The sequence below is a fragment of the Astyanax mexicanus genome, chromosome 1, assembly GCF_023375975.1.
Source record: "Astyanax mexicanus isolate ESR-SI-001 chromosome 1, AstMex3_surface, whole genome shotgun sequence".
In the NCBI taxonomy this organism is placed as follows: Eukaryota; Metazoa; Chordata; class Actinopteri; order Characiformes; family Acestrorhamphidae; genus Astyanax; species Astyanax mexicanus.
Window position 1 is genome coordinate 94,907,416 of NC_064408.1, and position 22,663 is coordinate 94,930,078.

Here is a 22,663-nt window from a genome sequence, read left to right on the forward strand (position 1 = left end):
TAGGCCTAGTTGTGGACTATATTTTCCAATCAATCCTACATTAAAATTCTGTGTATCCAAAGACTAGGCTTAATAACTCACTGGTCTGGGTACATTAATCTATTGGTCACATTAGTCATATTGGTCATATTTGTCTCAGCAGAGCTTCAGCAAACAATAAAAAAGTGCTACTGTATACTCTTATGGGCCTGTGATAAAGCGCATTCATATCCAGCAAGGACAGAACGAAACTTTATGGGTAGTGTAGGGCGAGCGCTCAGAAGCAGGGCCAGTAACCATGGCAACAAGGAGGTACAGTTTATCCGACACCGTTTATTTACACACCAACACTAATATTTACAAATTTACAGGCGTACGTACTTGACGAGAAAAGAAAACGAAAAGTAAACAAACACAAAATAATCTCTTCACGCAGAGAATAAGGTCTATCTCCTATACAGTCGTATAGAGCTTCTTTTCATAGCTGATATCCCGAACTATCTGCCCCCCCCTTACTCATAGATCCAGTACACCTTTTATACCATTAACCCCTCCCATGAACATACCATTTCTCACACGGGTAGAACCGGGTAATGATACACCAAGTACATGGTACTATGATATAATAAGAATAACAATATTAATAATAATAATAATAATAATAGTAGCAAACTCTAATCAGTTTGTAAGTGCTGAAATCTGTACGAGTTTCAATGTACATATAAAATACACATTCACATTTCTTCCCTTTCTTTTACAGGTACACACTCCCCCTCTCTTCTGCAAGGATGGACTCACCCAGGTAAGTAAAAGGTTTTGAGTTACGTGTAGTACCCTTTTGTCTCAACAGGCTGAGCATGAGTGTACACAGGTAAGTAATATAGTCTTTATGGTGATGAAGAGGGGTATAGCCTACTTCATCACAGGGCCATATATTTAAAGGAGAGCTCTAGCCCAGTGTAAAACTTTACCTTTACCTTTACCTTAAGATGGTGGCACCCGGAGATTAAGTTACACTACGGGTTGTAAACAGTGGTGTTTTTTCAAAAGCTTCTTGTGCAGTTTTAAAGTTCCAAATGCCTCGTTTTAAATGTCAGGGCTCTCCGGATTCTACCAATGAGGTGTGGAGCTACTTTGAGCCTGGATAACTGTCTAAAAAGCGATTTATCTGCAGGGGGAAATTATGCCCCATATCATCCATTCTAAAGCATGTTTAGAGAAACAGTAAAAAATTACTGGATCTCGGAAATCTGCAGAAGCAGATTTAAATACAACTAGAGTAGAGTTTTACCACAGTTTATATTTTTGCACAAAACTTCAATATGTACATATAGTATTCATAACAACAATGGTTTCAGTCATAGAGTAATATAAAACACATTTAAAATGAAATTAAGTCAAAATAAAGGTTGATCAATTGATTGAATGATTGAATATTACTTGCAAAGGGCCAGTATGGCTGCAAGTTTTCATTTTAAACAACGAGCAGCTCACCAGATTCCACTTCTTTAATCATATGATCAGTTTTCTGATCACCTGTGCTTCTGCTTGGCTAGAATGAAAACCTGCACCTAGTCCTAAGTCGATAAGAAAGGTCACCCCTGCCATAGAGGAACCACGCCTGACTCCCTATAGATGCCTTCAGTAAACAGTTCTTTAGAAAATCAATTTTACTTATGACACCTGCAAGTGTGAGGAGCTTTCTAATAGTTTAAAAATGGAGGATCTATGAAGAACCCTTAACCTAACTATAGGACTCTTACAGTATTTAAACTTTCTTCACACTTATAAATATAAACTCTCTATATAAATGCCTCTCTAAGCCACAAAATGCACACACCTATTATATAAAAGGATCATCATGTATTTTATTGGCTATGATTTGCAGTCAAAATCTGATCTGCCACAGACATTTCTATCAAACCAGTTCCTAAGTCAGAGGTAATAAAGCAGCAGGACTTTGTCCACAGATTTTCTATGGGGAGTGAGTGTGTGTGTGTGCACCTCGTGATGCACTGTGAATCAACTGTATGAAGTGCTCTGAGTGGAGGAGGAAACACCTTTTTTAACTAAGGTAAAAAAACTCACTTATTTCATTAGTTTTATGTAATCAAATGGAATATTTTATAAAGAAAACATAGTTATATAGTAATTACTATGTGAGAGATAGTGTATTGATTAATGCAATATTGCAAATATGCATCAATTCAATGCCACACAGCGTTGTTAAGTATGATCTTTGCTATTAATGCTAACTGCTGTCCTGCTGCAGTGTTGATTTCTTACTGAATGATTAATGTGAATCAATGCTGAATGTGAATGAGTGACACCAATATAGCAGAATGAACTGGTTAAAGTTTGCATATTTATTTTGATCCATTTTAAAAAGCTAAGATTGAAAATGTGAAGAACTTTGTATGTAATAATGGTGTTAGGTTCAGAAGAAACTTCAGATGAGGTCATGTGATAGGATGTCATTTACAGAGTCTGTTCCATTGTGTGTGTAGCGAAAATGGACGTAAAGAGTAACCTGAGGAGGGCCCAGTCTCTCAGAAGTGTCAGCGATGACCATTCTCTGTCCTGGACGGAGGCTGGACTCAGAGAGAAGAGGAAGTCTGTTTCTCAACTCGTGGCCCAGTGAGGACTGTTTACATTTATTCTCACATCAAATTGTCCAAAGCTGGAACAGGATTTTCAAGTGGTTTACTTTTCACATAAACATGTAGATGTTAAAAAACTGAAACACTGAAAACTCCATACTAAAGCCTACAAAAACAGTACCCGTTATTATAAATGCAGTACTTGCCAATATTTAGCCTAATAATTAAAGACACCATGCCAGATAAAGTCCTGATAGATGCAGTAAGTGATCAAGTGTAAAGAAAATCGCACATATTCAGATAAATCTATATCTGCATATTGTGTTGACGTTTTCTCTGGAGCCTACGCAATTTTGCAATGATTCTTTAATAAATTCTATGGTTTTATGCAGAGTAACTCAAAGAACCATTTGGATACTAATTAAAATGGTCTTTGAAAAACATGTGTCAATGATTCATTATTAATCTAAAAATTATTCTTATGTATTTATATAAAACTTAAAAACATATACACCAGATTTGTTGTTTTGTTTAGAATCAATAATAATTCTGCAATTAGTTAACCTTACCCTCATCAACACTCAATAACATTTTTATACATGCATACATTTTGTAAATTTGGATAATTTAATATGTTCATGGACAACCATTTTTTTTTCAAATACTTAATATCATATGTATTATAACATTTTTATAATATAATATAATGTCTCAGTACAGAGAAGTAAGTGTTAAACACCTTAGATATTCTCTGTAGAATAAAATATTAATGCATTTCAAATTAAATTTGTTTTTTAAAGTTTGTATAGACATTATATCTTTGATAGTAAAATCTTAAAGAACATGAGGTGACTAAATATAAAGGGTTCTAAATATTGTCAGCAGTATCTGATTAGTGTTGCTTTGCCCTCTTCAGATATCAGAACTCACAGAGTGGAAAAGCAACTAAAGCAGATCCAGTGGAAAACAAGCAAAAGGTGACATTTGTGACTTTTAATCTTACACTCAGTGTTGTACAGTGCTTCAATGACATTCAATAGGATAAACTATCAAACCAGAGCACTCAACTTTCATCATTAGGTGTGACATAACTACACATTTGTGTAACACTAAGGTCAGGTAAAGCAGTAGTTTCAGTATGACGCAGTAGCGTCAGAAATGGTAACTGGAATAATTTTCTTTTTTGCCCCTGTTCTCCTCATTGCAGTCAACTCTGCAGATTGCTCCCATTCCTGTGACAGAGTCTTTGACCAAACTGGACACTCTGGTGCAGAATAATGAAACCAAGGAGAGTCCAAAGCTTCGGTCCAGCTTTGGCGGCCACTCAAATCTCACTCGTAGTAAGTCTATGGAAATCCTTCCTCGACAAAAAAGCATAAGCACAAGTGCTCTCAGAGAGCTCTATGAGTCAAAGGTGGCCAAACAGACCAAGAGCATTCAACAGCCCATAAGCAGTCCACAACCCAAGAGCATTCAGGAGGCCAAGAGTGCCCAACAACCGAATAAGGTCAATCAGCTACATAATAACCTACTCAAAGAGGATGCTGGGATTAATCATAAAGCTACTGAGGAGCCAAAAGTGCAAACGGAGTCAAAAGGCACTAAAAGACTACCACCTAAAGAGGAGAATCCAATCTCAAAGGTTAGTGATCAAAATGTATGGAGAATTTATTTAGCTAACATTTCAATTTACATCACTTACCAGATACACTTTACAGAATAAAATACAGTAAGAGTTTGTTAAGTCATTAGGACTAATATTGTATCCAATGGAAGCTAAAGAATGCTGCACTGACCTGTGGGATAATGTGTGGTGTCTTCTGCACTGAATGTGAATGTGATTTCTGCCAGAGTCATTTATCTGTTTATTTGTTCGCACAGACAATAATGCTAGGTACACCAGGTCTTGATTATTACCACCCACTGCGCTGTCCACTGTGGGAAGTAATGCCTTCTTCTATGGCATATTCCCGGTACACACCTGACACTGTAGATCAAAGAATGTTAAATGCTCAAATAACTTAAGAATTAGAATACCCCATCCATCTGCCACCCACTTTCAGGCCTCCCTTGAACTCACTGATAACTCACATGATAACACCTCACAGTTTATACATGTGTAAGCATTCCCAAATTATCCCCTTGGGTAAGACTGCATGCTCAATTCACTGTATATACTGCAATTCCGTGACTTTTGCCAGCCTATTTAGCTTTTTATAAGGGTGGAACAAAGGGTTCTCACTATAAAGAGTACTGTCATAAAAGAGCCTGTTTTGTAGTTAAATGTAAAGATGAATGATTTGTAAATGTGAAGATGATTTCTAAGTAAAAAACAAACAAACAAAAAAAAAACGATTGGGGTCTCTGAGTGGTCCAGTGGGCTAAGCGCTGCCACTATGATTGAGGAGATTGCCGATTCGAATCCTGTTCATGTAGCTTGCCATCAGCTGCTGGAGCACTGAGAGAGCACAATTGGCTTTGGGTGGGTAGATGATGCTTTCATTCCCCACATCACTGCAAAGGGTGATGTCACTCAGCCCAAGGCGTCTGTGAGCTGATGTATCAGAAACGAGTCACTGCACTGTCCTCCGAGTGCTCTGTGATGCTACTCCCCAATGCTGCATCAGCAGCAGTTTGAAAAGAGGCGGTGGCTGACTTCATTTGTATCAGAGGAGGCTTGTGCTAGTCTTCACCCTCCTGGTGTGTTGGGTCATCGCTAGTGATAGGGAAAGTCCTAATGAGTGGGTTGGGTAATTGTCCGTGTAAATTAGAAAGGAAATATGGGGAAATTTTTGAAAACAAAAAAATAATAATTTACAGGTTTTTATTTGAGATTTCTTTCCATAATTGCATTTTTTCACACATGTACTTCTTATCAACAAAATAATTATCATTTAAAAGGTTCTTCAGAAAAGCAACATTGATTCTCCCATGACATAAACTGGACTTTCATGTTGGCTAAAACTCAAAAATACCTTCCAAATAATACACTCAATTCACAGGATTTTGTGCTAAAAATTAATCCTTTGAGTAGCAACTGGACTCTTAACTGGTAATTTGGTTAAATATACACTACGTTTATGCACTATTATTTAAAGAAAACACTGGACAATTAAACTGTTATTGTTTTTTGCAAGAAAAGAAACTATGATTTAAAGAAAGCACGTCACATTTTTCCTCAAAGGTGGAGAAAACTCAACGTCCAGAAAGAAGAAAGACCATAACAGGAGTTTATACTGAAAAAATATCCTCTCAAGACGGTGAGTACAGGAGTTACACATTCTCCCTCTTCCTCTATGATGTTTTGTACTTTAACCTTTATAGGTCACAAGTGTTTTAGTTAAACATTGAACAGTGATTTAGATGTAGCAGTGTAATTAAACCACAATGCCCTAGTAATTCCATGGAATCGAGTAACTGAAGAGAGAATCACTAAAATATACAGGGTTACTTTTAATAATGCTAATAAACAACTACTTTGGCTTCCCTGAACATTTCTTATTAACAGTTACATAAGATGTGTATGCTTCAAGGAATATTTAAAGGTAATGAAATACCACATACTCTAGTAGTACACATCAGTTTCAGGCAGTCATATCCTTCTTACAGTCAGGAAGTAGAATTAGCACATGAATCCACACTTGAAGGGCAAGCTGGGGGATATAAAGTGTATAAAGCCATCACTGAAAGAAGTATGTGGACTAAAAATGTATTTTATACAAATATGACACATATTAGACAGTGCTACACATTTTCAATGTTTACCTGCCCATTTCAGCAGCATTACATAGGGAATTTACTGGCATGCTACACCCAGAGTAGCAGTAGCGTTAGTGATGATAGCAGTAACGCTGCAGCCACCGTTCATTGACAGGTAACGTCATGGTGAGGTTCTATTTGTGTTCTGGCTGTACTACTAGTACTATATGCATTTTTTTTACCATATTTGACCATATTTTAGTTCATTTAGACATTCAGGCAGGGCAGCAGCAACTGGTTAATGTGGTCTCATAAACCTGTACGCAGTCTATTTTCTGCTGTGCGTCAGGACTATACACTCTAAAAACAGAGGTACGATATGAGTACTTTTTTGTACTCAAAGGTACACTCTTTATAATTGTCCCCTCAAAGGTACAATATTGATCTTTACAGGGTCAGATTTATTCCCTCTGAAGTACAAAGTAATTTCTAACAGCAATAAGTACAAATTTGTAACATTTAACCAGCCAAAAGGTACATTCAGTATTCTGCATTACTGTACTAATAAACAATATATATTTTATTTGCACATTTTATATTTGAAAGCCAGAACATTTTGGATCATCAAGTTTTTGAGACATATTAAGTTGATGATTATGTTTATAATTTGTATAATCTTTACTGGCACAAAAACCATGAGTACAAAAAAGGACATTTACTGAAAGGTACATTTTGTGTCTCAATATAAGGTACAGCCCCAGCGACAAGCTTTGTACTCTTTTAAGCACAAATCTGTACTTACTTTTCTTAGTGTGTAGCAGATGTATAGCACAGGATTTTTGCACTGATTATTTATTTGTTTTGAGTAAACATTGTATTATATTTAAATCTAGGATTAATCTTCACTGCTCCATTGTTGTATTTTATAGCCTGTGTAATATATGTGTAATATATTAGTAAACTCTAGGAGGAAAATGTAATAAGAGAAAAGCCTGCAGTACTGAGTAAAATTTAAAACTTAAATCTTAAATCTCTCACAGAAAGTTATTACACCAAACGATTATGAATACACTGCCTGATGTCCGAGAATATTTTACCACAGTTTTGAGAAGAATTAGCGACTGAAACATGTTTTTTAAATTTAGTACAATAGAAATAATAGACAAATACATCAAGGGCTTTGTACAACAAGAAATGGTCCCCAAAAGCAATTTGTTCAGCATATACAGATATTTTTAAAAACAGTATTCAGGGCTAAGCACAAGTTATACTGATTACAGCAGATTACCTTCACTGTTAGAACAGTCAGATTGTGTTGTTTTGGTTTTTCAGCTAAAACGAAAAAATATCTGGATTTTTAAGCCTAACGTTTTAAAACTGTTTACACGAATTTGACTCGTGTAAACAGTCGTGCTGTAAATAAGATGCAGCAGAAGTAGCATTCAAGCTAGTTGTAATCAGGTCATATTTATCAGTGTTGTTAACAGATAATAATTAATTTAAATTAGTCTCTGGAATCTTTGCTTAGCTTGTCTGGAGGAGCTATTTCCTCACGTTGTGTCTGTCTCTCCAGTTTTATTGTTTTTAATATTCAAAGAATATAAAAGTAAGTTATTTTCTACAACGTTTACTGTACGGCTCACACTAACACTACCGTAAACATGTAGTAAACACACATGTCTATCAGCGACCGATAGTGCTAGTAGCGATAGCAGTATTAGTGATAGTGGTGCTGTTCTCACTATTACAGGTCAGTGTATCATCAATATGATTTTGAATGTGTAATATTTAGGATGAACTTTTACATAATCATGCTTTAAAAGTTTTTTTAACCCTACACTTAAGCTATGATCCATTTAGGAACCTTTGGGAGTATAAATAGAGTAGCCAAAACTTATACTCAAGCAAACAGTATAATAGCCTTATTATTGTATAGGACTTCTATACTCTTAGACTCAAGTTAATCACTGTTACTTTTTCTTATTAAACTCTAATTTAATAGTAAAAATAGCAAAAACAGGGTCAGTTCTACAAATGAAATTGCATTACGCTATTTTTTTCTATTTTTGGTCTGACATAAACTGCTATAGATACAAATCAAGAGAATTGAGTAACAGTGAAGCAGTCCTGGAGCTTTTCCAACACAACTGTTAAGTTATAAAAGAATAAATAAATAGAACTAAATGCACACATTGACTTCAGATATCTATATATTTCTTCATCTCAGTAAACAGAGGCAGTCAATCTTTAATTATGGTAAGTTAGCCATAGCTTTCATGTTACAGAAAAGCTATCTACAGCAGACAACAACACAGCAGGAACAAACCTGGCCTTCCAAAAATAAAGTGTAAGTGGGTTCCGGGGCTGAGTGGGGGATGTGACACTGGGTATGTTTCAGCACTACACACTCCAGAACCAGTGATTGACTCAGCCTGGTGGGGAAATAGTAGGCCACGGGCCTCCCAAAATAGCCGCCTGGTGCTAAGAGGGTCAGCTGTCACAGGAACACAGGCAGCCATGGGCACATTGACACACATAGAGGACACACACTTAAGAGCCAATGTGGCAGATTGAGGAGCAGGGCTGGATGGACACAGAGCAACGTTAGCATTAGCTAAAGGATTCATACTGAACAATTAGCAGAGAAAGGGGTGAAATCGGGTGAGTACAAGCAATCAGTTTCATATTTTATATTTCTAAGTCTTAATATTTTCATATTACATCACAGTGCCAGGAAAATGTGTCCTTAAACATGTTGAGACCATTCATTACCCACACTGCTGTTCAGAAGTTTGGGATCATCATTATTCACAATTTAAAATTATAATTTAAAATGTTGTACAATGTGTATTTTAATACCTTTGACCAGAAGGAATTAATATTTATTGAGTCAATATTTTAAAAAGTTATATAGTATTTTTTTTTCTGCAGTAAATAATATATTTCATAATAATAGTTCTATTTAGGTCAAATTTTCCCAGTTAAATACAATAAAACTTTATTACTAAATAAAATTAAATACATTCTGCACACTTTTATTTTTAAAACCCTTTTTTCTTAAGGACAGCTTTCTTTCTAGACACGAAAAAATATTTAAATTTTACTAATAGATCCTTATAAATATTTTTTACATGCAGAATATTATCCATTCTTTGAAAAATACCACCTTTACAAAATGCAAAAAAGTACAATACTAATTTAAGGGATTTTTCTGTAGCTGTCAACATATATGGAGCTGCTTCAAACATTTACATCTAAATTATTTGTTTTTCAATAATAAAAAAAAATGTTTAGGGACCCAAAATACCTTTTTTTCTGTTAATTTATTTTAGCGCAATTAGTTTTATATTCTAGAAAACGTTGTGTCTAAATGTTACAGTCATTTGAACATTATTGTTTATGTTCTGCTATCAATTGCCTAAAATTCTAGGTACCAAAAATTGTTTTTATTAGACAAAGCAATAGAACAACTACTTTGTACATAATTTTATAATAAAACTTTTTAGATGATACTTCTTTGAAGAAACATTTGTAAATAAGATGTCCTTACTTTTAAAGGAAAAAGAAAAAAACTCCACATTGTGTCTAGCTTTTATACCACCACCATCACTATTATCTTCTAATCTGCTTTGACTAGTTTATGGTTGTGGTGGTTCCACACCAATTAATGTCAGTTAGGCAAAAGTGTATTAGACATAAGTGTATTTGTTTGTGTTTATTTAGTAAATGAACACACTGATATGGATGACCGGTGGTGCCAGTATGCAATATGTCTAAGTTTGGTAGCTGTTTATGATCTTTGTAGACAATCTGTCGTGTGAACATAAATAGTTGGCAGTGTTGTCACAGCTATCCTAAAACATGCAAGCTAAAGAAAGAGGCTTAAGGATTTCAGGTTGGCTTTTTGATGGATGGAAGTCTAAAAAAATTTAGTTTATAGTTTTTAGTTTATAATTTTATTTGTGGTTCTGAGCAGTTCTTTATGTGCAATAAATATGTTTATCACACAATTACAAAATGAATAATTATAATGAGAACATTTATGTCAGATAAATAAACAAAACTAACATTTTCCGGCACATTCCATTCTATAAAAGTCTCTAAATAATCTATTGGGAGCCATTCCTATAAATAGCATATAGATAAATAACATAGCGTTCTATTTTGATGTACAGTTTTCTCCTGGAGATGACCCTCTACTGACAACGCAATAAATAAAAAGTACAGACTTTACAGAATATTAGTTCAAGCAGTTTTATGAGTTATTTGACCTGGATTTGGTCTGTGTGCTTGCTGTCTTCTAGTAATGTCTCTGGTATCTGTGACACACAGGGTCAAATGCTACATCACACCCTAGACACCACACTGCTGACTTTCAGTCACAGCAGCTGCTCACTTCACTATAAGAAGAACTGACTAGTAATCATCACCCAGCAGCTATGTGATGACTAATAACTGTACCGTATTATCATTATATGACATGACACTTATCGTGAGGATACATATTTGGTAAAGGACATCATGGCACTTCAGCACTTTCAAGCTCATTCAGTAAGTCAGTTTAATGATGTAAAAATATTGTTAGGAAGCAGTAATCAAGATTAACATTAATCAGTAATTAATGCTTTCTCATGTTTTAAAAAACTAAACATCATACTCTTTAATAAACTTCCCAAAAAATGCAAAGAGTTTCTACTCTTGCTCAAAATAGAATGTAATTTACATTCTTCAAAATGCCCATAGAAACATTTCCATGCTAAAAGTTTGTGTTTCTACCTTTTTCCCTCCATCTGGTAAATTCGTTATGATAATAAAATCTTATTTGTTGCTATATTGTACCATTATGATTATTATTATTATGATTATTATTATTATTAGTAGTAGTAGTAGTAGTAGTAGTAGCATTAAGAACTATCCACTATAGGTGGTTCACAATACAGAAGAACAACTGAAGAGTTCATTTTCCAAAAAATGTAGATATGTTTATTGAATAGCATTTATTTGTTTTAGCACATAGATTATTCAGATTATTTCAGTAAATTAAATGTTATATAGAAAGATTCTTTATCATTTTTAGACTGTAATTTTTTTTTTTTTTTTTGCTGACTCAACTTAAAACATTGTTGCTCAGACTTTTGTTAAAACATTTTGTTCAACGTGACACCTATATAAAACTTTGTATATTGGATTTTTCCAATCAGTCAAAAATCAGTCAACCTTTCTTTATGCTTGTCAATACTTTGTCACTTTTCTTGTTACTTTTTATTATAAGAAGAACTGACTAGTAATCATGACCCTGCTGAAATATGATGACTAATCACTGTACTGTATTATCCTTATGTGAAGTGATACTTATCATCATACTTATTTAGGAAAGTGACATCAGCAGACTCATGCTCATACAATTAGTGAGATAATAAGATAGATATGAATGTATTTGTGTTTGTAAATGTGGTCTCTTTAAACAGACCTAGTATTGTGCCTTAAATTGTGAGCTTTGAAACAAGCTTTGAACATTAATGCCTTTTCAATATACAATATAATGACATACATTATTAAAATTTACAGTCTAATTTTGAGTCATTTCAGGCCTATCAATATTAAAAAACATAAAGTTAACTCCTGGAACCCCATCTAATCATGCTTAAAGAGGGCTAGTTTGATTTTAATAAGACTGTCACTAGCACTCCACTCTCATTTTTTCGTGTTCTCTTTACCAGTCTAAGCCAGCAGCCCTGCAGGCGGCTTTATGGGTCAAGGATAAGGTCATCTGTAAAAGCCAACAAATATATCACCCACCTAATCGCATGACTATTCACTTCCCACTGAGAGAACGATGCTTTCTATAAATCCCTCACATTCCTCACTGTTTACAGTATCACAGGAGCACCGCTACAAAGAACAGATGTTACTTTAGCCTTTAAACGTCTTTTTTATACGTCATATAATGACCATCATGCAGTAGTAAATCTCGTAATATTAAATCTGATCTAATTCTGACTGTGATTTCTCTGTTGGGCTGCAGATGATAAAAGGAAATCGGTTGCAGACTTCAGAGACTGCTTCACTCTCTACGGCCAGGACACGTCCCCTGTTTCTGTCAAAGCCATATCTGCTTTATATCTGTCTAAAGTGGCAGCTGCAGAGCCTACAGGGAGCCTTTTAAAACCAGTTAGTACTTGTGTCTCCTTTTTTTCTGATGCATTTGGTGAACTTTGGATCAGGGAATAAATGTTGAGTCAGGGTTTTCTGTATAAATGGGATTCTGGGCATTTTTGGAAGGATCACTAATCACTGAAGATAAAATCAACCCTCAGAAACTGCTCATATCTTTGATTTAGATTTGTTTTTTTGGGTTAATTTTAGGCCAAGCTGTACAAATAAATATGAACACAACGAAATCGCCATCAATAGTTTTGCAATACAGCTGTGTTACAAATCTTTGTCCATAAATAATTGCATTTGTTATCATTGCATGAATAAATAGACCACAGATTTTGTAATGCAAATGTTCTTTTCTCCAGGAACAAGATCCTGTCTCTCCAACCAAAACAAGAGTCAGCAGGGTAAGAGATGAAAAATGCATGCTTGTTTTTACTGTTTATACTGAATTGTATTAACCCCAAAACAAAAATAGAAAATAACTGCTCACCACACAATAATGACTTCAATAAATTAGAAGATGCAGATGGATATAATGTGATTTGTTTCCTTGTAGTTTTATTTTCCAACTGTTGATTGTAACTCATGGATAAAGCATATAATTATTATTGATGCATATATTATAGAATTACAGAAGAGCTCCAATATTTCCTCACATACTTTGCTTTACTGATTATGTGTGTGAGTTATGTTACTTATAGTAACACAGTGAACTACCTGTAAGCATCTAACACGCATAGATCTTAACTTAAATTAAGATTTAAGTTAACCTAGTTTGTTTAATGATTCATTAATGTACTAAACGAACGAACAAACGAAGTTCAACTTATATAGTGCCTTTCTAGAAACCTAAGGACGCTTTACAATTAACACGTTTTACACACGAGCACATTACACATTAACACTCCACACACCAGTGAGAAGCGGCAGCCAATAGCGCACAGCGTACTCTCAACCGGAAACGACCGTCCACCTGGAGGATTGCATCAGGCACTACAGCAATTACCCAGGACAGAGCGCCAATCCATATCTGGGCACAGTCATACACACACATTTACACACACACACCTACATACATACATACCACACACTTTACACATACACACCACACACTTTACACATACACACCACACAATTTTAGAGTATTTAATTTTTTTTTTTTTAAACCTTAGTACATGTAAAATTGTTCTTACTTTAACACTGTTTGCATCAAACCTGTGAGCATGTCATCCACTGTCACTCAAAAAAAGACGGAAGACCTTTTCTAACTAATATTATATAACTAGTCTTTGTAAAACATTTCTCTTGGTCCATTCTTCATGAACTTTTGGCACGATGTAAAGAACTGTTAAATTCATATAAATTTAAAAAAAGTAAAAGAAAATAGATATGAATATATTTGTGTTACAATGGCAATATGCAATACTTTGGTTGGACTTGCTGGAATGGTTTAATTGCATGTGAAAAGATCTTTCTTAAACTCTCTTGTTACTACTTTTAATGCTGGTAAACCCCAAGTAAAAATTCTGAATTTGTTGCAATGAATGTGATTTTCTATTAACCTACAGCCAACTGTTATATTTTATCACTTGGTTGTGTGAACCAAACTAACCATTTTAAAACACCAGGCTGATTACGGCTGATGAAACTGAAAGAAATTGCTGTTGGAACATTTAACACGGAATGCTGTTTTTAATGGCACGTTGTTTTGCATCCTAACAATTATGGTACGTATGCAAGTTTGTCAATTTGGGTTTTGGAGGGAAGCTAAATATTCAATATGTATTTCATTAGAACAACAAGCTAATACAACGCCTCTTACTTTGTTTCCAAAGATGGCTGAGGTGGCACAAAAAGACTCTGAGCAACATGAAAATATGCTGTCAAACGATGATTCAACTCAACCTGATTTAGCCTATCCCGTCTCACCACCTTGTTCCAGGGCTGAAAGCCTGTCCCCCATTCCACCTCCCCCTTCGAAAGAAGCCATCTCCACAATGTACCAGCAACGTCAGAAGTATGAGCTGAGGCGCCTCCTGAAACACACTTGTCCGGAGCTGAAAGGGCTGGTCAACGTGGTGGACGAGGAGTTGGCTGACATACTAAACTCTAGTCTAGCCGCAGAAACTGCGTACGGGGGTGAGGTCCAGTCGAGGCGCTGGATATTTGAGAACGGTGCTGTCAACAATGAGGAATCCCTGGACACACAAACACATTGCATGGACAAGAGTGTTCAAGGGGGACATGTGTTTGAACAAGCCGCAAGTACCTTGCCAGAAGAAGGGTCAGTACACAGGGCAGTACAGTCTCTTTTTGCTTCTGTTGAGACTAGCAAAGAGCAAAAATCCCACACAGAGTTTGACCCAATCCAACTAAAAGAATCCGGACAACTTGATCAAGAGGAGGACTTTAGGGTGGATGTTAAAGCTACACGGAAAATGTTTGAAGGCCAATCAAACGATGTGAACCCGGAGGACGTGATTCCAAGGAAGCTTGTTGTGTCCGATGAAGAAAAGGGAGCCGTCCAAAAACAAAAGAGAGACTTTGAGACTTGCCAAACAATGTCAGACAGTGTAAAAAGAACCAATCCACTTGACATTACACATATTACAGATGTGGATCAGGATTGTGAGGCATATCTTGGCATATCTAAAGCCAAAGAAATGTTTGAAAAGGGAACACAAGAATCCGCAAACGCCAATGTAAACACGGTTGAAATGGATGAAATTCTAAAGGCGAATGTGAGAAACAGAGCCCAGATATTTGAGTCAACCCCACTAGACAGGATCAATTGGCAAAATGGCTCAGAATTGGCTAATGTAGAAGAAAGCATGAGCAAGACTTTAGCTTCTCTTCATAACTTCAGTGTCATCCATTCCCATGGTATCCTAATTGAAGCCAGTGAGGCTGCCCATGTGAGAAAGGCAAAGTACAACTACACTGAAGATAAAGATCCAGAAATTGAACATGAAGAGACCATTATGATGAGTATGAAGAGTGTCTTGCTTCAGCATTTGACGAGAGTGAATCTTAATTCACGTATAGCCTTTCTGAAGGAGGATGATCAAGGCAATGTGGACATCAAGAGCATAGATGTCCCAACTTACCAACTTCCATTCACCGTAAACCAGGACAAAGAGTACAGAACAACTGTTATGGTTCAGGTCGTCGAAGACTTGCTTGGTCAAGAGACAAGTGTAGGAAAAGGTGTTTTAATACAAGAAGAACAATGTGCGATGGGATCAATAGAGATATTGGTATATGTTCTGTTTAGACATGATGGCCATAATTACACAGGTCAAACAGCACAGATTTTTCTTGGTTCTGGTGTGACCAACAAAGAGGAACCACCTTGCCAACAGTTTGATGTGACACCACAAACAGAAAAAGAAAATGAAGCACCGACTGAAGAGGAGAACTTCAAGGTAGACGTCAAAGCCACAAGAAAAATGTTTGAAGGTCAGTCAATGGACACCTTCAGAGACATCCCAGAGGATGTGATTCCAGGAAGAGTTCTATCTGGGGATGAAAATGATACTCTTATAAAAACAAAGGGTGATGACACACCAAACATAACATACACCCCACCACCACCCGTCTTGGATGATGACCCAACTTTATTTGCAATTGATGAAAATAGGACAAGTAACGTCAAATTGTTTCGAAGCTGCATTGAAAAGGGAGAACTGGACTACCTCAAGAATCTGCAGAAAAGTCAATCAGAAGAAGACCTTACAGTCACTTCTGAGGAAAGAGATCAAAATGTTATTGCACCTGGTAATCTCAAGACAATCCGAGCCTTGTTTGCCAATCCTGACAATGCTGAGTCTTCTCTGCAGACCGATAAACCTGTTCAAAAAGAATTTAAAGAACCAGCCAATGTGCTGGAAAATGGGAATGAAACACTTCCAAGTCCTGCAGAGATTGAAAGTTGCATTGCTGAAAAGGAAAATTCAGAACCTGACAGATTACAACATGCTCAAGAAGATACAAATCATATGCCCAGTGAAAACTCAAAGGACGAAGGGAGGGTTCATCAGGTAGAGCTGGTTCATGTTGCAGAAGATGATGAGTTGTCAAACCTTCAAGCAGCCATTCTGAGTTTACAACAGGCCACAGAAGAGGCAAAAGCTCTTCAACAAAGTGTTTGGGAGAAGCAAAAGGACATCCCTCCAACAATGGATCAAATCATAAGCGTAGATTCAAACAACCAATACCCTGCAGAAGCCACGGAAGATCATATTAAGGACATAGTAGAGTCCTCACAAAATCCTGAAACTGAACATGAACCTGAAGAAAAAGAGGAGGTCACAAGAGGCAGTGTGCAAGCAGCTCTTGAATCACTGGGAAAATCCAGTTTCAATGTCTCAAAAGGGGATTTTAAAACAGCAATGATTTATAGGAACGCAGGAAAAACTTGCACTGTGCAGAAGAAAATAACACATGTGGAGACTGCTGTCAAACAGTCCACTGACATGATTTACAACTCAGTAGACCAAGCATGCATTTCCTCCCCCATGTCTGGACAGGTGACTCCTGACGCACAGCATGAAGGAGCTGAAACTGGTCCATGTCAAGGACAGACTACAAATAGAACACAAATGGCATGCCTCCCTCCGAATAACCAAACCCACCCACAGGGTTCTCTACAGGCAAGCAAAAAATCTCATGGACCTAAGCCAGCCATTCCACCAAAACCAGACCATTTGAAAGGAAATCATGGCTCAGACAGATTAGGCATCCATGGGTGCACAACCACTAACACAAGCTCTGTAGTTAAACAACATGTAGAACAAAATCATGTTCAAATAAAGACGGTCAAGCAACAGAGTGAGAGCCACATCATCACCAATCATCATCAAAGTCCTGAAGGAAATTATGTAGCTCCAGAAGAAGCTCCAGAGAAGGAACAACTAGAAGAGAGCCAAATGAACTCCCCAGCGAATGAGGCTACTCCAGGGTTTCAAACGTCCCTGCAAAACTTTGGAGGCAAGACAGGCCGAACAACAGCACCTGTCAAACCCAAAAGAATCAAGATGGCGACAAGCAGCCCTGCAGAAAATTCTACTGCAAATGCTCTTTCAGGGGACAGCGCAAACGACTGTAACGCAATAAACTGTAAAGCAAGTGTCGATGAACATGAGGACCAACCTGAGAGGAAAGTGATAATGAGGGAAAAGAAAGTACGGAAAGAAAGTGAACAAGAACGAAGACAGAGGCTGTCTGTGCACATGGACGAGATTATGAGGGATAACGCAAGTGCAGCATTGGAAATCTTTGATCAGTTAAGAAAGCAAGAGGAGCTAAAAACAATCCTCTCCAAAGTTGAAGAGATTGAAGAAGATAAAAGCCAGGAACATGTAAGTGACCTTCAAAAGATATTTGATAATGTGCCAGATTGGGCTGTGCCTCAGAAACAACTTAGTCCCAAAAGCATTGTGGTGGAAAAGAACGCGGTAAGATCCGAGACAGTCAGCGAACGTGAGATGATGTCATCGATGCAGGTGGCGTACGGCGACCTCGAAAAAGCAAGCGCTGCAATTATTACTTTAAAAGAGCAAACCTTGTCAAGACTTATGGACATCGAGGAGACCATCAAGAAGGCTCTTTATTCAGTCTCGACGCTGCAAAACGACTCAGACATCGCTGGGCTCTCAGGTCTGTTTAAGGAGTCCATGATGGATGTGAGTAGTTCTGCTATCTCAGGAAATATACGGAAAATAAGCATCGGGTCAAGCAAAACCCCAAAAGCCCAGAGTGGGAATAACCTAGACGTTCCTGCAAAGAGCATTCCAGGAGAACCTGCAAAGCAAGCAGAGAGATCAAAACCAGAGCTTAGTCCTCCAGCAACTAAACCAAGGTCAGGATCTCCTTCATCACCTTCCTTTATTTCTATCCAGTCTGCTGCCAGAAAGAACACAGAGCCACCAGCACCTCAAAAACCTCAACGTAGCCCCCAGAAACCAGAGACCTTCCAGTCTACCACCTCTTACAACGTGACTGCTGACTGCAGACTTTCCTGCATTGGTAAGGGACCCTGCTGCAGCCCTGCCAATGAAAGAAGACAGGTCAGCACCCTGCAAGTGCAAACAATCCCAGAGAGGGAGAAAATCGTAGGAACCAAGACCATCCGAGAGAGATATGAAGAAACATACTCCTTCGGCAACAAGTTCTACTCCTCCAAAACCTCCACCGTGATGACCACTCAGCCTGAAACAAGCACCTGTCTCAGAAAACAATTTATGAGCAGTCCAGACACCGCCGAAGTCGTCACTTTTCCGAGAATTAACATAGCCTCTGTCAAAGGAAATCATGCTGAATCCTAAGAGTAATACTTATTATGTGTTATATTTAAACTTTTGTGCACTTGTTTTGGTTTGGTTTTAGTTTTAAGTTTAGGAATGTGTAGTGTTCTTGTTTTTAAAGTTAGTGTAAGTTAAAAGGAAAACGTATCAGGTATCTTTTTGTACTTCTGTTTTGAAATGGGTTCAACTATGACAAGCAATACACATTTTTACGGTGTTCACTTTTTTAATATTTCTGCTGTTCATCTAATCCCATTCCAAATGATCTTCACTTCAAGACAATTTACAGATGACTGATAAGGAAGAGATTTTTATGTCCATGAATTATTGGAAATATGAAAATGATAATTTAATAAATAATAAATAAACTGTGTTGCATACATTGTGTGGTGTGTTTAATGCAATCAGATCTGTAGTAGCTGCATTCAGTGTACCAGTCATGTGAATAGGGAAAAGACCTTTTAACTAGAGTTCAAAATATTTAAGTTGCCAAAGATGATATACATGATAAATAAAATGATCGATCTTAAATTGAACTGTGGTTCTAGATGTTCCCAGACGTTCCCAAGAAAATACATAGTAGTATTTCAATTGTTAGGTTACATAATCAAGGTAAGCGACTATCTAACATTGTTAGAAATTAATACTATAGTAATGCAGATTATTAAGAAACACATGTTACTGGAAGGAATCATGTAGTAAACTTACACATGTTAAACAAACCAAAATCCTTGAGCATACTTTCAAAGTTCTTGATTTTTTTTCTGATTGACTGACTTTCATTTCTCAAAGTATTTTTTTTTATTTAGTTGAGTAGTTATTGTTATATTATGGATTATATCATTACTCATATGGAGCTATTCACTGTATACCAACTCTACCTCTTCACAACTTTACAACTGATGCTCTCAAACACATTAAGAGAGCACAAGAAATTTCTCAATCTGACTGACAAAATCCAGCCAAGATGTGTAAAGCTGCCATCTTAGCAAGAGGTGCCACTTTGAATAATCTAAAATATAAAACATATTCTGGTTTGTTTAACACTTTTTTGTTTACTAAATAATTTCATATGTTTTTCTTCATATTTTGGATGAGTTTAGAACAGAGAAAAATTACAGCTGAAGTCACATAATAATTGCATGATGTCAAATCTTTAGAGACGTACACTCTGTTTCTTTAGTTTTGCTCTGTAGCTAAAATGCTAATACAGTATAATAATCTATAAAAGTCTACAGTATATGATAAAAAAAATATTTAAGTTGTACTAGATCACAAATAAAGGAGCAACATTGGTTGAGTTGAATCATTCTGTTGTGACTGTAGTTTCAGCCGGCAGCTCAGGACATGTGCTCTGCATGCCTCAAACCGGTTTACCCCATGGAGAAAATGACAGCAGACAAATTTATCTTCCACAAAAGCTGTTTCTGCTGTAAGCACTGCAAACAGAAACTCAGGTAAGAGACACTGAAAACTTTCTGAAATCCATTCACAATAATAAACAGCTAATGGCACATGTTTGTGAGCTGACACTAAAAACAATGTTTCTTCTGGAATGAAATGGGATTTAAGTGGATATAGAGGCGTTTTCACACCTGTAGTTTGTTTCTCTGGTCTGAATCAGTTGATAAGTTTGTTCAGTTGGAGCGTTTTCTCCCTCTGTTTGGTTTGGTTTCACACAGGAATAAACCTAAACACACCAAAATGCTCACCGATAAACCACGTGAGCATGCTGTGTCCTCTGATTGGTCAGAGCTGTAAATATACATATTCTGTGACGATTCTGTGTTCCAGCGCGTATATCTGTGCTTTAACACTGAACACTGAAACTCTACGCTTTCAAACACAGTGTTTGGACGTGTAGCACAGATGTATACTTAGTAAACGTGGCTGTGAGGAGTAAACACAGCACAGACTGCGCGTGCATGGACAGCGTTTGTTCACAGCTGTGGTAATTAGCGTTATCTGGCTAATATATTGGTTTAAACTGCGCCTTATCAGCAGTTTAGCTCAAATAAATGGACTATATTTAATAGCTAGGCTGGATTACGTTCTTACCAAAGTGCGTGAGTTGGTTTGAGACCGGACTCGGTCCATTTTTGCGATTACTGTTTTTACACCTGCTCAATTTCAGTTCGTTTTAACCGGACCAAACAGTGCTGGTGTGAAAACACCCTTATTAATCTATCTGCAATCCTGTCCTGTAAAGAAATAATCTTCATTAATTACTGAACTGGTTCATTCAAATAACTAAAAACACAAATCAACTTAACAGCATGTCTTCCTTCCTTCTAGTCTTCGTAACTACGCTCCTCTCTATGGAGAGTTCTACTGCGTCTTCCACTACCAGCAGCTGTTCAGAAAGAAGGGCAACTATGATGAGGGGTTCGGCCACCAGCAGCACAAGAGTCGCTGGCTGAGGAGCAAAAGTAATGGCACTGATGGTGTTTAAACCCAATGAGAAGTAAGTGTACAGTGATCCAGAATGTGTACACTATGTGTGCAGGTACTGTGCTAAAGTCTTAGACGGCCATGAAAACTGTTTAAACTATTGATCTCAGCAGTAAGAGTTTATAACAGAAATTAGTATAAAGCTGAATAAATGTAAAGGATTTATTCAGTTCCACCACCAGCTTTCCTGGTTTACTTTACTGATGGTCTACTGGAAATTATCAGTAATAAAACAAGGTTGGTTGCAAGCAAATATATAAAAGGGCTATAAAAGGAATTGTCCTGTATGGCTTTGCAAAATTGACCAATAGGAAACAGGAAATCTGCAAATACAAATGAAAAAAAAAAAAAATATGACTCCAAAATTATTGTACATTAAAATGTTATAATGCATTTAAAATAAAATTTGAATATTGGAAAATATATGAATATTGGAATTCACCAAAGGTAATGATATAATTAACTGATGTAAAAAATAATAGGTTACAGTATATTATATTTAATTATTTAATAACTTTTTCTTCAGAGAGTGTCTGAACTGTACAGGAAAACATGTATATAGCTTTTGGTAATATTTAAATTCTATTTGTTATAATACATATATAAGTATATTTATAAGTATACAAATACATAAGTATATATATTTATATACTGTATATTGCACTTACTTTAACCCCTTAACAGGCCAGGATTTTTGTCAGTTGCCTGCCTGACATTACACCCCCAAATCTTGAGGATTTCTATTCAAGCATTACATAAAAAGGTTTCATGTTTGATAATGAGTATTACTAAAAAGCGTAATTGTAATTGTAATAGAAAACATAAAAATATATTTAAGTAAATCTGTCAAAAATTTCAAAATATGTGTCTCTTTTCTGAACTGTATTGATTTTAAAATCAATACAAATCCTGAATATAAATCAAACAGTTCATGGTCTAGTTTACATCTATTTTCAAACATGCAGAATTTGGGTTGATTCCTGTTACTGATTTGAAACTATTAAAGTAAAGTAGAGAGAAAACAGGCAGCTTCGTAAAGTATCCCGTAGAAGATTTCAAGGCTCTCAAATTCTCATAATGTAAATAAGTTATTTTACTGCAGAACAAAAAGGTTTTGTATCACCTACACCTGTAGCCTGTATACGGGTCAAGGCATTTTAATAGGTTAAACCTTTGTATTTTCAAAATCCCTATAAAAATAAGCCTGACCTACACAAATATAGTTATATCTCATTTTGCTAGTATTGGCCCACGCCCTTGACTGGGCACACAAAGAGAAACATGAGGAAAATGAATAAATTTAAAGCAGGAGGAAGATGGGGAGGAGGTGGGTGCGAGGTTGTTCAACGAGCAGGTAGAGAGGATATGACGGTTTAAATAGGGAAGAAAGTGGGAGGAGTGAGGGCGTGGATCAACTCCCAAAACTAAGCTATAATACATAGCTCCACTTTCTCCAATAGTCTAAGA

General features: G+C 36.5%; 1 protein-coding gene across 2 annotated transcripts; it reads left to right on the forward strand.

Moving 5' to 3' along the window:
- The first annotated feature begins 1,917 nt into the window (after window positions 1-1,917).
- Window positions 1,918-19,125, forward strand: LOC103047820 (xin actin-binding repeat-containing protein 1). Of its 2 annotated transcripts, XM_049485855.1 has the most exons (8): window positions 1,918-2,053; window positions 2,487-2,616; window positions 3,496-3,556; window positions 3,787-4,221; window positions 5,764-5,839; window positions 12,304-12,449; window positions 12,803-12,844; window positions 14,276-19,125. In XM_049485855.1, the coding sequence occupies exons 2-8, from the start codon at window positions 2,492-2,494 to the stop codon at window positions 18,764-18,766; spliced, it is 5,376 nt and encodes a 1,791-aa protein (XP_049341812.1). In that variant the 5' UTR covers window positions 1,918-2,053; window positions 2,487-2,491; the 3' UTR covers window positions 18,767-19,125. The 2 variants fall into 2 exon arrangements, with proteins under 2 accessions (XP_049341812.1, XP_049341816.1); XM_049485859.1 differs by lacking the exons at window positions 1,918-2,053; window positions 2,487-2,616; window positions 3,496-3,556; window positions 3,787-4,221; window positions 5,764-5,839 and adding an exon at window positions 8,659-8,939.
- Window positions 19,126-22,663: the final 3,538 nt, after the last annotated feature.